A 17,143-nucleotide genomic window follows, 5' to 3' on the forward strand; every position below is an offset into this window, starting at 1 on the left:
AAGTGTGTTTCCAAACTCACATCACCTGTGATGTCAGATTCCCTTCCCCCTGTGCATTATACTTTTTTTTTTAATTAGGGACTGGAGTATGAGTTTTGCCCACAATGGGTAGTGCCAGGCATGTCAAGAATAAGTCTGTATTAACTTGTTATTCAGTCAAAAGTAAAAATCAAAAATATTTCACTAGTATAGGCAGTTTTTTTGTGGTTTGAAGCATGATGTGAACTAAGCTTCATTGTACTGAGGGGGTTGTCAGGCTAAATTCATTATTTATCTGAACTGAAATATCCTTTGGTAGAACGGCAGGTTAAGGTGTGTTTTGTATTCACATGCAACACTAAAAATGTTATCAAGAACTCTTGGAGTAGGGGTTGAGATGCTCTCACTTCAACATGGGCTTGCAGAAATATTTCACAGTAGTAGTCTATATTACTTTATTTTACAACCTGATTCCATTATGTATATGCATATGAGATTTTTCAGGCAGAGAATTTTAGCACACCACCATAATACGTTTTTATTGACTTTCCTTTGAATTGGAATTCAAAATCGTCCATCTTTCTCCAGAAAACTAACCTTTCCATCATGGAAAATGTGACGTGACTAAAACTTCCTGTTAGATTAACAGTACAGTGATGTTGAATACATCATGGAGCTGCATTTAAATCCCTGTGTTAGAATGGCAGTCGTGGGTGCATTTTGTATCAATGTATAATTACCTTTACATTTTCTCACTTATTGTCAAAATTCGAATGATGTTTGTGAGACATAAACATAGATATTAATTTCATTGTGCCAGTCTAGCATGTTGCATTATACTTTTTCCATTAGTGATGAGTGGATGACTTCTTTTTAGAGTGAAGAATGTAGCACATACTCATAGCAGCATCAAAAATCATACACATTTCTCTAGAATAGGCATTTTTATTCGGGGAAGGGGGGGTTGGTGTCGATTTGTTGAACTACTCTAAAATTCATAAGGATGGAAGAGTAATGTTAAATGCGTTATATACGAGTTCACTATTTTTCATTTCTTAAAGGTTTTATTAAGAAATTTCAAAGGGGTATTGGCAAACAGCTGTTTAGTTTTACCAGTATTGCTTGATTCATAGCTTTTTTTCTGAGCATTTACCTTAGATGCTGTTTTGTCTTGGCTACGGTGTCTTGCTGCATATTTTAAGGATTTGTGTACTCTGTTTGTTGTATTTGTACTGTGAGATAAAAGCATTTCTGGGATGAGCGGGATACATTTTTCTTGATTTCTGTTTAACTATTTGTACCTTGCAGAGAAAACATGTAGTAAGAAGGCAAAGGGAGTTATCACTCCCTTGCAAAAACCACTCCTTTTTATTTGTTTGTAACAGTAAACTATAACAGCTGGGTTTTCTAGCCTCGCCTTTGAAAGTCCACTGCCCTGAAATTGCAAAACCTGTAGTTTATTCCTTTTTTCTCTATATATCAAAGCAGGGCCGAGCATGTTCACAATGATGTGTAGGTATGGTGTGGCTTCCTTTTGTGTGTCCTACACTGGTGAATTTTTTTTACATCCTTTTTTCAGGAGGTCTTTAATGTTCTTCCATTAAAGTACGTGTCTGACATTTCTGTGTGCCTTCTGAGTCTCACCCATGGTGAATCGCTTACTTGTAAATCAGTTTAGCAGGAGAATTGTCAATATAAGCCCATAAAGGATGCAGGATCCTTGGGGATTTAAACTTTATGCAGAAAAAAAAAACTGATCCTGGACCCCCTCAAGTCAGTGTCATGAGTTCCCTTGACGTTTCTGTCCTTGAAGACTGTCTGTCTGGTATCATCTTGGAGCCCTGCAGGTTTTGCGTGCAAGAAACCATTCACTACTGGGAGCCTCAGAACTAGTGCCTCATTCATGCTTAATGGGGTTTCAGAATTTTCTGTGAATCCATTCAACTACTGTATGTTTTTCCCACAAATGCAAAATAAAGGGGACAGAATTCTGCATCCAGTACAGCTCTGGTACTATCAGGAAAGTATAAAAGGTGATAAGCATATGAAGTCGTTGTTGTGGCTTTCACTACAGTGAAGCAAGCAAACCGGCTTTAAAGCCAATCCTCCCCAAGTGTCTAGTAAAGTGTATTTTTATTAGGAGGTGCATGGAACAGCAATATAGTGGCAGTTTAGAGGGCTCAATCCACCAGGGCAGCCTGTCGCCCCTTGCTTTCTTTTTTTTTTTTTTTTGGAATATCCTGTCTGTGTTTGCAAGGCATCTACTTGGAGTGCATTCTGTAAGCATTCTGAGTTGCATCTCCAGTTGAAGAGCAGAACAGGATTAGGAACCGCAATTCTGAAAGGGCTTCCCCGGGAGGATCTGGCAGGACAGACCTCCAGTCTTTGTCCCCAAATTCTTAACTGTCGTAGTCTTCCGATATGGTAGGAATTCTGTTGCATTAGTGATGCGTATGAAGAATGTAGTACACTTGTGTAAGAGGTCACCATATGAGCAGGATCACTGCTGCAGTATGAGCTCTTCAGCAGGCTTGGTCCTGTAGCATTTCAGGCGTGGGTGAGGAGCCAGTGGTAGAAGGCTCCCATCTCCCTAATTGCCCTGCATGCCTCCCTAGTGCTTAAAATGCAAGTGGAACTCTCAAAATACCTGTTAAGGCTTGCTATTATGCCTTTACCTTTTCGTTGGGGAAAAAGAGGAGATGTCATGGTCTTGACCACCGTATTACTCAGTACAAAAAGCATGCATCTCCACAGTGGGGAGGAGTTGTCCCCTCCTACACGTAGCTGTGGGAGTTGGGATACTTGGGCATTCTGCTGTTCCTGCTTCATCATCTGTTAGTGAGTTCTCACGCCACAGCACCTTTACTTCAGTAACAAATATAAAAGTTATCGAAAACAAAGGGTGGTCTGTCTTCAGGTTTAAAATGAGTAATATAAATACTTCTATTTTTTTAAATTGGCATTTGTTTTCATTAACATTCAAGATGCAACAATTTTTTTCATTTGAATCAGACAGTCAGGAACATTATAGGCAATTCTGTTAACATTTTAAGTAAAATAGTCAAATATTTGGCATTTGGGGAGAGTAGCTTTGAAAGTGGTCAGCTGCAGAGGGGTTAATAATTTTGCAAAGTTTTCATTTGTGATTATGATGAAATGTACACTTTGAGACTTATTTGTGTTGCCTTGCCCAAGTGACATTTCCTGTTTGCTTTTTTGAAAAGTTCAGGATTATTGTTACTTTGAAGACTACCTTAAAATTAGTTGTAGTTATGATCCCACTTTCAGAACTTTTGACCAGTTTTTCATACCGAGATGACATGTGTGTGAACTTTGGCTGCTGTCTTAAGATGGGTATTTGTTTATGCTTATTGCCCATCTGATTAGTACTTGTAGTTGAATTTTATCAGGTTGTAATACATTTTTTTTATTTTTTTTTAATTTCTGATTTGTTTTTTTCTTTTTAAAGGTAAAACAGCCAGGGCTGGAACCACATGCAGCATCAGCTCAGGAGAAATGGCTCTGACATCACTTCTGACTGCCAGTCATCAGCAGACACAGAGCCTTCAGCAAACAACACACTCCCAGAGGGCTGTAGTACAACAAATTGTTCACGCAGCAGCACAGAGTCCAGTAGTTGTCAAGTCTATCCCAGTGTCCTCTGAGATTACACACCTAGTACAGCAGGTAATGCTTGTTTTTTTTCCCAGTCACTCCATCTATAGAACATCGTTCATTAAAGGAGGATCAGGCATAATGATCAGTAATGCATGTAAGTAACTTAATTTTGCTGTTGTCTGGTAGAGTGTGTCAGAGAAAGTGTGGTGATAGTCAGAAATCTTCAGAAGGTGGCAGCAGTAGCCCGAGTTAGTGTAGTCAGACTACTTGTAGTTACAGCAGGGGTGCAGCCAGAGCATTTTTTGTACTCACACTCTTACTGGTGCCCCTCCAACTGCCTTGCATTCTTAAAAAAAAAAAAAAAAAAAAGAGTTCCCTTTAGCTATTAAAGATATATTTTTAGATTAGCAGTTCTTTGTAAAACCAAACTGTGTACTTTTAATTGGAGGCATTATTTTAGGCAGTTGTAGTCATAATATGGTCTCAGAAAGCCCTAATGTTTTCAAGTGATGCTCGGAAAAGAAAAATGTTTTCAGGAGGGTACAAAGAGTATGCCTGGCTACACCCTTCAGTTCTAGCATCTGAAACAGAGGAAGTGGTGTGTGTTGATCAGTGTTAACAAATGCAGAGTGTTGGGCTTATTTGCTCCATTATGGAATGGATTATTGCAAGTATTATGGCATTGCTGGTTGAGTCTTGAATCCAGATGATGTCACTTTCTTCATGCTGTCACAACTGAACGTTGGAGCTTTTGAAGCTGACACACACACAAACACGGAATATAACATTCATCTTGCCGTTATGGATTTCATTGCCGTTGTAAATTTATTCCTGTAAAATGTGCACAAGAGAAAGGTGATTGCTTTGTAGCTGCATGCAGTTTCTTTTTTTGAAGTTGTATATTTTGGTAGGATTGGATCTGCTAGGCACAAATGCCTAAAATCTTTGCTTTTATGAATTGTCTTGGTCTCACTTGCACAGTTTGCAGCTAGAGATGAAATGAGAGGCCTCATAGAAACGGATAATTGGTGCCAGAGCCATGGCCTTAAGCTGAACGCCAAAAAATGTATAGTCATACCCTTTGGGAAAAACAAGGTACCGACAAATTACCACATAGGTGGTAATCCATTAAGTACGGAAGAGGTAATCAGGGACCTAGGGACCCAGGTTGACAGTAACCTCTCATTTGACACTCACATTGCCAAAGTGGTTAGGAAGACCTTCTATATTGCCCACCTTATCATGAAGGGTTTCACATCTAGATCAAGAGAGGTCATTGTGCCCCTGTACTCTTCTCTTATCAGGCCAATGATTGAGTACAATGTCCCGTTTGGGATGTATCTCACCCGACACCTGCAGCAGTTGGAAAGACCCCAAAAGTTCCTCACCAAGAGGATAAAGGGTCTTAAACATATGTCATATGCTGCCCGACTGAAAAAACTCCAGCTCTATTCAGTCGCATACCGCCTACTCAGAGGTGATCTGTGCCTGACGTACAAGGCCATGTCCAATCCTGAATTAATGGACATGCTCCACCTCAGAAAATCCAAATCCATCAGAGCCACTAGAACAAGTGACTTAAACCTCAACACAGAAATAAATAGAACGTGCTGGAGGGACAGATTCATAACCCAGAGGCTCCCTACACTCTGGAACAGAATCCCAGTCCATGTTAGGCAGAGCCCCTCACTGACTCTATTCAAGAGAAATCTCGACGAGTGGATGGGAGATCGTAGGTTTACCCCGGGGGTCATCTCTGTGTCACTACGAGGCATAGTAAACTAAACCCTAAAAGGGCGTAGTATTCTCATCCTAAGGGGTGGTGTAAGCCACATACACTCTGGCTAGGCTTATAAATGCCCTAGGGCAGATAGCCTAGTACGAACCTATGAACCTATGAATGAAATCTACAGATAATTTTAAGCTTTCTTGCCTTGATCCAGTTTTTGTACATCAGTGATCCACTTCCTTGATTAATTGGCCATGTAGTACGTCCTGTACTGCAGAGGGCTAACATTCAGTAGGTGGTACTCTGGCTTGTTTGCCACTGACAAGTCAGCAATTGGAGCTGTTCTTGCTTACCGTTTTGTGGTGAGACTTTATGGGAAATATTTTGTAGTTGCCAAGTATATGCTTTTTCAGTTTATACTTTATTTGTCAGTTTGCAGTAGAAAAGTGAAATTTAGCCACTATATTTGTTATTGCAGTAGATGTCTGTATTCTGATTGTTTGAATTCACTTGTTGGTGCTTATTTGCATGTTCAGAATGTAAAACTTACAACAATTTTATTTTAACAGGGCCTTTAAGCCTAGTGAAGCTGAAGAGATGGTTATTACAGAATTGACTAGAATTCATTGGCTGTCGTTTCACAAGAAACTGAAGTCTTGCTTTCTTTTAAGATAACTACAGTAGCTTGACGTCACTGCTGTCAGTTTGCCTGTTTTACGTGAAGTATTGTGATGGAACTTGTTTCATGTGGCATGTTATCCTAAAGTAATATACATTACTCTTAGATTAAATGCTGATTCAGCACTGTACAGTTCTTTTCTGCATGATAAGTGAAGAGACTGTGTAATGAATCTGCCTTTTTAATGATTTATGAAGCTTTATTGTGTTCGGGCAGTTTAACATTATAGTAGAGATTATTTAATGTTCTGATGTTCAGCTTTCCATGGACCTGTGTGTTTTGAGCACTTTTTTCCATCTTAGAAGTACATTTTCCTAAACAAACATTACGTGTTCTGTCAGGCAGTCATTCTCTGAGGAATCCTTTGTACTGTTCTCACCAGAGACACAGGTGTGAGGACTGTTGTTTAATAAGTTAATGTAAGCAGTACTAATTTTTTACTAGTACTAAAACAGAAACCATTAAATAGCAACAGAAAGCAACTACTCCAAACCTAAAGTCACATTACATGTGCACGCACACAAATGCAGTAGAAAGACTGGTTGTTTTTGACATTAGTGTCTGATCCCATAAAACGGTGCATTTTGCCACCAACCAGATGCAGTATTTCATGCGTCTTTTTTTTGTATTTTTAATTTTTTTTTTGTATAATCACCAAGTGACACCGGCAGGTGAAGGTTCTGTCTTTACTTTACCTAGAGCCTAGCTAGGTCATTTGTTCCCTAGCAAGTTCCAAGACTGACACCCCTACTCCCCAAAGCTGAAAAAAAAAATAAATAAAAATAACTGCACATTTGTCATTTGATCACTGCTTGCAATAACCTTTGTTATACAAAGGCTATAACAGCTGACCAGCTTCCAAAGCTTAAGGGTACCTTCCATGTATCTAAACCATTAAGTAGCTCTAGACAAGCTGAAGAATCAGTTGCTTAGCGCCAAGCCCTTCAGAACTTTCCTGCCGCTGATGAACACTCCTCTTGCAGTCTTTCAAGGCTTGATGGTCAGGTAGAGCATTGTCTTTGCTGAGCAGTTTCCTTTGGAGAATAAACCATCTGTATGTTTAGTACAGAAAGTTAACTTTTTCTGTAAAACTTTTACTTCTAAGCCTAGAAAAAAAGTGTTTTATGGACAGTCACATGACATTAGTGACATTTTACTTTTTACTTTTCAGGGAAAAAAGTTGTTAAAGATATTTTTTCATGTCTAGAATTTGTGTTGAACATTTACCACAAGCCCAAAAGTAATTTAAAATGCTTTTCACTGTGTTTTTAGTGGGAAAATTGACTTTATAAAACTTGCCTCTTTCGTAGACTACTGCTGCCAGATTTCCTCAGGACTCGGACACCTTTTTCAGATTTAGTATGGCACAGCCTAGTGGTTCCTTTGTTCTTCCTTCTTGCACCCACAAAAAGCAGACTTTTTCTAAGCAGCTTTTGCCCCTTTAGCAGGCTGTTGAATTGCTTCAGCCACAGATGGGTGACTCTCCTGTGGAAGTTCTTCTTTTGCTTGGCTCCCACTCATGTAATCAGTATAGCCACCATGTTGGGGTTAAGCATGTCAAGGGAGAACCACTTTTGTCAGTCTTGGAATACCTCTCTGCCTATCCAGACTGAGATGGCTGCCCATGGGAGGTTTTGCCTGTCAAAAGTTGGTTTGCTTCTTCAGAAATTTCTGTCAAATAGAAGCTGCAGTACATGGGTGTTTAGACAGTGATCACTGTCCAACATTTCCTATTTTCAAAGGTCCCAGAGGATGCAAAATTGGTAGGGGTATGGAATTAAGTGTTCAGTCTAGTATAGAAGCTTTATTACATTGCTGTGTATTGTTGGGTTGTTACTGAGATGAGTAAAGCCATAGAGGTTTAAAGTGGTTTTAGGGAATTTGGTAATGAAGTGTTATCAATCTGTATTTAGGTCACCTAGAATAACAGTTTTGTGGGGGGTTATTTCTTGCATAATATAAGATTTATTTTTGGTAGGTGGCATGGAATCTTTTACATCCACCAGAGCTCCAATAATTCAAGCAGATGGGGCATTTTAACATCTCATCAGAAGAGCTGCACATTCAGGGGTGCAACACCACTCTTTATGCTGCACTGTAATGTTGACAATTTATCTTCCAGATGTGGTATAGCACCCATAGCCTTCTGTGCCAAAGACAAGTGAGCTGCCTGTTGCACCACTGGCGCTACTTAAGCTGTGGTGTAATGTAGTCCAGGAGGAATGTAGAGAGCAGTTATGCATTGATTTTTTGTATTAAGTTTGAGAAAGTGATGAAGAGCTCAGCACTGCTAAATTTGTGGGATAGTATGTGGGTAGTGTCCCCTCTAGGCAGATGGACTAGATAGCAGTGACACTGCCACCCTTTTTCTTTAATCTGTCAGTTCTGATTATATTAGAGCCTGGTGTGAGAAAATAGTACTGTTTCAGTAATTACTAATATATCAAGAGGGTGGTGGCTTATTCAAGCTTGGAAATGAAGCTGGTCAATAAGAGTTTGTCGAGATGCAGTTTGGGTTGCACAGCAAGAGGTGTTGTGTTTGATGAATTGTGGATTTGGTTATATTGGTTGATTAGTTATATAGGCACTTTTACAGTCCCTTGATGCAGGTCAGTCTGGGATTGTTAAAGGAAGGATCTGCCTGCTTATCCTAGTGGACTTCCTTGAAAAAGTCACTCCGGCATTAGATAAGGGCATAATCAAGGCACACCACTTAGCTTGACCTGACAAAGGCCTCAAAAGGTCTATTCTGGAGCAATATAGACAAGACTAATCAAAGTACATTTAAACCCCTGTGCAACCCATTGGGTCGCAGACTGGCTCAAGGACAGAACACTTAAGATTGTGGAAATGCTCCCCTCTAAAATGCTTTTTACTGTTAGGATTCCCCCAGGCTTCAGTACTTTTCCCACCTCTGTTTGGTATTTACTGATGTTATGAGTCTTTGGCCACTGTTGGAGATGATTGCAAACATGGAGCTATAAACAGTTCTCTGGATGACTCGCATGTCCACCAAGAGGGCTTAATATTTATACACCTATGGTGCCAGGACCATCTAATGTTAAATGCTAAGAAGTGTAGTTTTATGCTGTTTGGAAAACATGAGCACCCATGCAATTGCTACGTAAATGATCCACCCTTCAAAACTGACATGGTTATTAGGGACGTGCACTTTTGGTAACAATGATCTCTGCTCTGGCTGTGGCACGTCTAATGCCATTGTAAAGTCATTCCTGCTAGTGCAGCTTGATTACCAAATGCGTGTCTTCTAAGGTCCAAAGATGCTGCCATCCCTTTCTATTTCTCCTTTTTAGGCCCATAATAGACTAATGAAAGGCCTGGGTATGAGTACACCTTAATGCTCTCTTCTGCATCTCGTATAGACTCCCAACAAGGTGACCTCTGCGTAGCCTGCAAGAATTCAAATGACCCAGTCATACCTAACCTTCCTGCACATTTGCAAGACCTGTAACACCACAAACCCCTGTACAAGAGACCTCAAATTCCATTGTAGTATAACCAGAACCTGCTTGCAAGATAAAAACCTCTCCCAACAAAACACTCCTGTCCTATGCAACAGACTTTCCCGGCATATTAAACAAAGTAGCTCCCTAATGCTGTTCTATAACCTAGATGATTGGATGGGTAACTGTAGATTCTTCCCCAAGTCTGGCCCCTTACTTCCCTTAGAGAAGAAGATAGTGAGTAGTAGTAATTGCAGTACCCAGTCAACTACCTAGTAACGGTTGTTACAAGTATGAGTACTTGTATTACAGAAAATGTGTACCGAAATGTCAGTAAACAAGCAGACATTGTTTCTGTGGCTTTCTTTGTCATGACTCATGTGTGCTGTTTTCTTTGTCTTCAGGCTGTCACTAGTCATTCAGTTGCAACAAAACAAGCTGAAGAGAGCGGAGTTGAGGAGGGAGAAGTTGAAGAAATGGACACTTTAGATCCTCAGACAGGCCTGTTCTACAGGTCTGCACAAACGGTACAGACTGTGTTCAAGCAGCAGAAAGTGTCACAGCCAGAGCATGCACAGCTTCAGATTCGGACTGTACAGCATTTGCAAGCTAAGCCACAACTGAAGCACGCAGCACATCTGCAGCATGAACTTTTGCAGCAAAGGCTTCATACAACTCAACAGTTCCAGATTAAGCATCCGACCTCCCAGGGACAGCACGAATTGGCACAGACCAAGCACATTTTACAAGCACAGCAAGTTGTGTCCAAAGAGAGGCCTGTGTCACTGGTAACAACACAACCACAGCAGAATGTGGTGCAAGTATTTGCTGTGAAAACACCTCAGCAGCAACTTCCAAAACTGCAGCATATCCCAACGCAAAAGGTCCAAGTCCAATTCCAGCAAGCCACACTAAAGAGACCCCCTCCTCTGGAAAAACACGCACCGACCCAGGTGACACTTGGCATGTGAAGTACATTGGTTAAACAGCTTTTATTACTGCAGTAAATTAGTACTTGATGGTGTGAACATTGCTTGCTTGTTTGTTTCTAAATGCAGCTTTCCCGTTACAGCTTAAGATTTGTGAAACATATTCCAGCTCAAAATCTTGACTTTAAAATTGTAGAACTTTAAGGCGTGTGAAATGATTTGCTTAAAACATGGTCATAGGTTAAAGACTCCACGGTTTGATGTAGTCTGGCTATTTGCCATACTTGATTTCATTGTTCTGCACGTAAGATCAGATGTTTGCAATAAAGGTAATGTGATCATGTCTTTCCATGTCATTGTTGCATTGTTCTTCACAATAGGGATCACCTGCCAAGGGTAGCCTGATGTCTGGCCAGTATACTAAAGCCTTTAGGTTGTAATGGGTACACTGAAAGTCAAACTCCTGCTCCCCGTGCACGGCATAGGGCATAACTGTGATGCCCAGATGTACAACCTTCAGAACTTCTTTGCCGCCAGGCTGAACGCTCTTTCATCATTTCATCAGCCTGTTGTTACCAAGCCGCTTTCAGATAAGTGCCCCGTTAGAGTTTTTCTTATCTGTTTTTTTATTGTTTGGTTGCTGGTTTCATGTCATCCAGAAAGGAGAAATGCCAATGTGAGACACAAATTGCCCATAAAGGTCATCACAAGCAGTGTTTATTTTGATTAGGTGCTTCCCATGACCACACGTCTTGTGCTATTTGCCAGGCTTTTGTTCCCAAGATGTTGCATAGTCTGTTCTCTTACTTGATTTGTTTAGAAAACCATCATCTTACGTTGTTGGCTAAAGAGATTATGGAAGGATTTTCCCAGCCCAATGGCCAGCTATCTGTGATGACTGCCAAGAAAGTTTGGTCAGATTCTTCTGCTGTACCTAGTCTCTCCTGAGGGTGGTTAAAGCCCGAAAGACCGTCCAGTCTCAATTAGATTAATCTGTCACAACTGCTTCAGAGGCCGGCATCAATCTGGCTTTGTGCACGTCCATGGAGGCCTTGCACGACTTCCACTTTGGATGTTCAGTGGGAACCTCAGTTGATAATTCCCAAAGGACCTAGGGGTGTTCCTCAAATTTTGGTAAGGGAAGAGGTACCAACTGCACTTGTAGAATGCTATCATGGGTCTGAGCCTCCTAAGATATTTAAGACTGATGTACCATTAAAAAGGAAGCAGAAAAGCTAGGTATATTTTTCCTGCTTGAAAGATCCTCAGAGTTAATGGCAAAATTCCTCTCAAGGCCTGTTTAATTGGATGTAAAACCTCCTTAGGGGTTTCTGTTCCTGCTCCCACTTGGTCATCTACACCTCTTAAGAGGCCTAGGGAGTAGGTTTTCTCTGATGAAGATAAGGATTATAATGAATTATTCCTGACCTATTTTTCCAAGATTCCTTCTCCCTTAGATTATGGGTCTGAAGAAGAGGAGTCTATTAACTGTGAATCTCCTTTTGAGGATATTTTGTTTGGTGACAGAATTTCCTTTATTATGGAGTTTAAGTGGGATTGTGTTCAGGTCTCTGATGCTCAAAGGAGGTACTATGAACTTCTGCAAATGGAGACTCCTAGGCCCTCTGCTCTGCCTCCTGTTCTTGCTACCTTGCTTGGATACTTCTTCCACTGCTTCTCAGGCTCCTGATTCCCTGCCCTCTGCTCCTAAAAAAAAAAAAGATAGGTTTTATAAGGTGCCTGAAGATTGTAAGTCTGTTTATAAGTGCCCTTCTGTGATGTTGGTTGCCTCTGATATGCCTTCTAAACTGTTTGCCTTTTACACAGTTGCGTCCCTGTGGCAAGAACAGCTTTTGAATATTAGCTAAAACACTGTCTTCCCCCATAATGCCTTTTTTAGGCAATGCCAAGTTGAAAGTACTTCCGACATAGCAAATCAAAACAAAGAAAATCTAAAGGTCGTCTTCTTCTTTCGGCTGCTTCTGTTAGGGGTCGCCACAGCAGATCAACTGTTTCCATTTCTACCTGTCCTCTGCATCTTGCTCTGTCACACCAACCATGTCTCGGTGACTGCACGTACATCAGCATTCTCTAGGGGAAACCGAGCTTCTAGGGAGTGGAGTTTTTTGTTTAGACTCCTAGCATTGGGCAGTAATCGCTCTTAGTTTTTCTTGGTGTTGATTTGCTGTGTCGGAAGTACTTTCAGTTTGGCAGTGCCTAAAAAAGGCACTATGGGGAAGATGGTGTTTTAGCCAATATTCGAAAGCCTAGATGGGAGAAGTACAGACCATCCCTGGCAAAGCAGTGTGCTCTGTTGACCATCTCCTTCCATGCTGACAAATATTGCTCTCCCTTAGAATGACCCCAGAAACTAAGCCAGTTATTAAAGTCAGTCACATTTGTTTGTATTGTGGCATCATCCTTGGAGAAGGTAAAATGCTGCTCAATGCTAGGCTCATACCAGCCTGAGACGCATAGAGCTCCATGATGTCTCTCTTCATATATAGTCTAGGGAGGTACATCTCGGGTCATTTACTCCTACATGGACTATGACCAAGTCATATTGGTAATTGTAGTTCAGTGACCTGAGTGCATGCGTAATGTGGCAGATCCTAGCTTGACTGTAACTTTGTCCTTACTCAGCCTGTTGAGAGGGACATCATTGATGTAGTCTCCAATGACTAGAATGTTGAATTGTATGGTCACTTGCCTTATGGGCTTAGAGGTAGAGGCTCCATGAGTTGTAGCTCTACGTGTTGATGGTGGGTGTTGTTTTGAAAGAGTGCATTTGGGGCTGCTGAGGGTGTTTGTGTGTATTTTGTCTAGGAAGTCTTTGTGGTTTAGGAAGGTTACATGTAAGTGCCTCAGCATATGTGGTTCTATATGCCTTCTTTGAATTGTGTGATGGGTGCAGCATGTATACTGCTGACAATCTTACTGACATTAGGAATACTTTTATGTGAGAGCTTTGCCTTCAGTGGCATTGTGTGAATACATATCTCACATACCATATCAGTCGGCTTGAGAATTAACTGGTTGTCTATAAACTGTTGAGGGCTACACACTCAAGTGCGATAACCATTTTTCTGCTTTAAAAGTGTTTGTCTTACTGTATCTGTTTGAATTTTTTTTTTGTTTTTTTCAAAAATTAAATCTCTCTACTCGTTTCCTGCCTTTCTATAACCAGTAGAGTCCGGTTTTCAGATTTTGCTGAATTCTGGGCTGATTTTTAGTTTCTGTGCTGCCTAGACCTTACTAAGATTGAAGGAAGTTTCTCATCTCGTTTTGCGCATCACACAGCGCCGCTTAACTAGGGTTAAACTATTCCCAGTGCCAGAAAGTCTGCTCTTCTAATTTTCCCTTAGAACTAGCCAGTTTTCTAGTTTTAGCACTCAAAACTGTTTCCTTGTGCTCAGCACTTGTTCAAAACTCGTTGCATGCACTAAATAATCTACAAATTACTGCAGCACTCAACTTTCCTCACTTGTTAGGAGGAAAACAGTTTTTGGGGCATCTTGGGGCAATTGCCTCATGTACACTGACAACCCTCTCCACCTACCACCCAACACTACAACCTGTGAGAGATGCACTTATATAGCCAAACTGGAAGCCAAGCTTTCTCCAGCCAAGACTGTACTAGACAGTCAAGAGGAGAAGGTAAATACCTGCACCACACCACACTCAGCACATAGTCCATCAAAACATACACCACCTAAACCCACACATAGTAACACAAAACACGCACCTACATTCTCGGAAGCTCTCAATAAAAATCTGCCCAAACAAGAGAGACCTCCAAAGCAGGAACGCAAGCAACCACCACCCCCCAACACTACCCAAATGACACACAGCCCACAAAATCAGTGTGCCACTCAACCTCAGCCCATAAGACAAAACAACGTACCCAACACACATGTCATAGGTGACTCTATATGCAGGCACACTGATGTCCCCCTCACCAGGCTAAACAAGGAGAAAGTTACTGTCAGCTTCCTGCCGGGTGCCAGGATTCACCACATAACGCAAGCACTCAGGTCACTCCACAACAAATACAAATATGACTCTTGTCATTGTCCATGTTGGTGGGAATGACCTGAGATGTACCTCCCTGGACTACATGAAGAGAGACATGGAGGAGCTCTCTGATCATGTTGTCCAGGCAGGTATGACTCTAGCCCTGAGTAGCATCCTGCCATCACCCAGAATGATACCACAGTGCAAAGACAAAATGATTGACTTCAACAATTGGGTAAGCTTCTGGTGTCATTCTAAGGGGATCCAGTGTCTGTCTGCCTGGGATGACATGATCGACAGACCACGATGCTTTGCCAGAGATGGCCTGCACCTGTTGCCCCTAGGATTCTGGATACTGGCTGAGGCTCTTGCCACCCCTATAGTAACTTTTTTAGGCAAGGTTTAATGACAAACTCACCACCATAGCAGGTATAAGCAAACAAAATCTGAGGGTAATGCTACTCAATGCTAGAAGCCTAAACCTCAAAATGCACTCACTTGAGGCACTCCTTAAATTGAGAACATCAACATCTGTGCAGTGACGGAGACCTGGTTCAAGGCTCCATCGAGCACCACTGTATTACCAGGCTATAAGTCATACCACACCTTTCGTCCATCTAACCTGGACTGAAACACTAGAGGAGAAGGTGTGTCCATATTCATTAAGGATATCCACACCTCCAGGCTAGTTGCTTAACATAATGCATCCAAAATTATCCAAGTGCAACTAACACTGGGCAAGACTGCAATCCAGGTTGTAACTTGTTACAGATCCCCACCATGCCCCAGGATGCCCACTCCATGTTTCTTAATATACTGGGTAATATTAAGGTACAGCCCAATACCCTAATAATGGGCGATTTTCAACTACCCCACCATCAACTTGGAAAACTACTCGTGTACTAACTCATTTGCTCAACGCTTTCTAGAATTCATAAATTCCAGTGCCGTGGATCAGCTTGTCCATGCCTCCACCAGGAGCAGCAATATCCTGGACCTGGTCATTACCAATGTGGGCAACCGATGTTCCACACCAGAGGTCAACTCCTTGCTGGTCAGATCTGACCACAAGCTAATCACCCTAGACATCAATATCCTGCCCCCCTATTAAGGAAACCACCGTAAAAAACTTTTCCATAGCCAACTTCATGCTTCTTAAGACAGAGGTGGCAAGCTTCACGACACCAATGCAGATGGAAAATAGAGCTACGACTGCTGAATCCTATACAAATGTACTGTATAGGCACATGCACAAGTGCATGGATTGTGCCATCCCCAACAGAACCAAGACATTATCTTCTAAAAATAGGAAGCCAATCTGGTGGTCCGCTGCCATAAACAAACTCTACAACAGAAGGAAGAAGCTGTTGCAAAAGAGAGTAAAATCCCCTGATTGCAGGAACTCTCTGGTCAGCCTTAGTAAGAAGTTGAGATCCCTCATAAAATCCTCCAAAGCTAGTTATGAAAATAAAATCGCCACTAATTCTAAAGACAGCCACAAAACATTCTACAGCTATGTCAAGAATCTCAATGGCAACACTCAGATCTTCTCTGAGCTACAGCACAATGGCACTAGCTATACAGACCCAACTGATATTGCCAGCATCCTGGCAGGTTCAGTGCAAACTTCACTCTCCACCTCATCCCCCAAAGGGCCCATCACTATACCGAAAGAATGCAAAGCCTCTGTAATCACAGCTGCACAAGTAAAGACCACACTCTCCAAAGCCAAGAACACAACATCCATGGGACCTGACAACATCCCGGGCTGCATTCTGCACGAACTACAAAACGATCTGGCACACCAGTTAAGTACCATGTTCAATCTTGGCCTCACTTCAGGCTTTGTGCCTACTGAATGGCGCACAGGGATGGTTATCCCACTCCACAAATGAGGTGCCTCCACAGACCCTGGGAACTGCCTGATTAGCCTGACAAGCCTGGTCTGCAAAGCCATGGAATATATCCTCGTGGAGCTTATAAACAAGGACATAGGTAACCTCCAAACTCTGGACCCCACTCAGTTTGGGTTTGTAAAAGGTATGTCATGCCTCCTAAACCTGATTGACTTCTTTGAAGTAGTCACCAGAGCCATAGATGATAAGGTGGTGCACACAGCCTATCTTGACCTCGCCAAGGCTTTCAGCATCCTCCTGCACTCTGGAATTATAAATAAACTCACTAGACTGGGCATAAATCCCTTTGTCACAAGATGGGTGGCCAACTTGCTCACTGACAGAACCCACACAGTGAAAGTAGCCAGTTCCAAATCCAACTTCAGACCAGTGACAAGTGGAGTACCACAAGGCTTAGTCCTGGGTCCTCTCCTGTTTGGCATCTACTTCTCAGAAGTCCAGGCTAATACAGCAGGTCTTTGGCTAACGAAGTTCGCAGACGACTGCAAACTAGGTGCCATAATAGAATCTCTTAATGATGTGGACATTCTACAAAGGGGCCTCACTGAAACTGATGCTTGGTGTCAGTCATGGCCTCAAGCTCAATGCCAAGAAGTGCATTGTGTCATCCCCTTTGGGAAAAACACTGTACCCATTAACTACCACATAGGTGGTAGCCTATTAAACACCAAAAGTGTGAGAAGAGACCTTAGGACACAGGTGGATAGTAGTCTCTCCTTTGATAATCACATTGCCACAGTAGTCAGGGAATCCTTCTATGTGGCGCACCTCATCACAAAGTGGTTCACCTCCAGAAAAAAAGAGGTCATTGTTCC

At 41.8% G+C, this 17,143-nt stretch overlaps 1 protein-coding gene across 1 annotated transcript in view; it reads left to right on the forward strand.

The window, feature by feature from the left end:
• The window catches only part of EMSY (EMSY transcriptional repressor, BRCA2 interacting), a 1,287,433-nt gene that overhangs the window by 1,099,120 nt on the left and 171,170 nt on the right, over nt 1–17,143 (forward strand). Inside the window, exons 16-17 of the mRNA XM_044072832.1 lie at nt 3,449–3,666; nt 9,874–10,422. Of these exons, the coding sequence (XP_043928767.1) occupies nt 3,449–3,666; nt 9,874–10,422 (767 nt within the window). The remainder of the gene's footprint in view (nt 1–3,448; nt 3,667–9,873; nt 10,423–17,143) is intronic.

This window comes from Protopterus annectens, chromosome 5.part1 (assembly GCF_019279795.1).
Source record: "Protopterus annectens isolate FY-2018-M chromosome 5.part1, PAN1.0, whole genome shotgun sequence".
Taxonomy (NCBI): Eukaryota; Metazoa; Chordata; order Ceratodontiformes; family Protopteridae; genus Protopterus; species Protopterus annectens.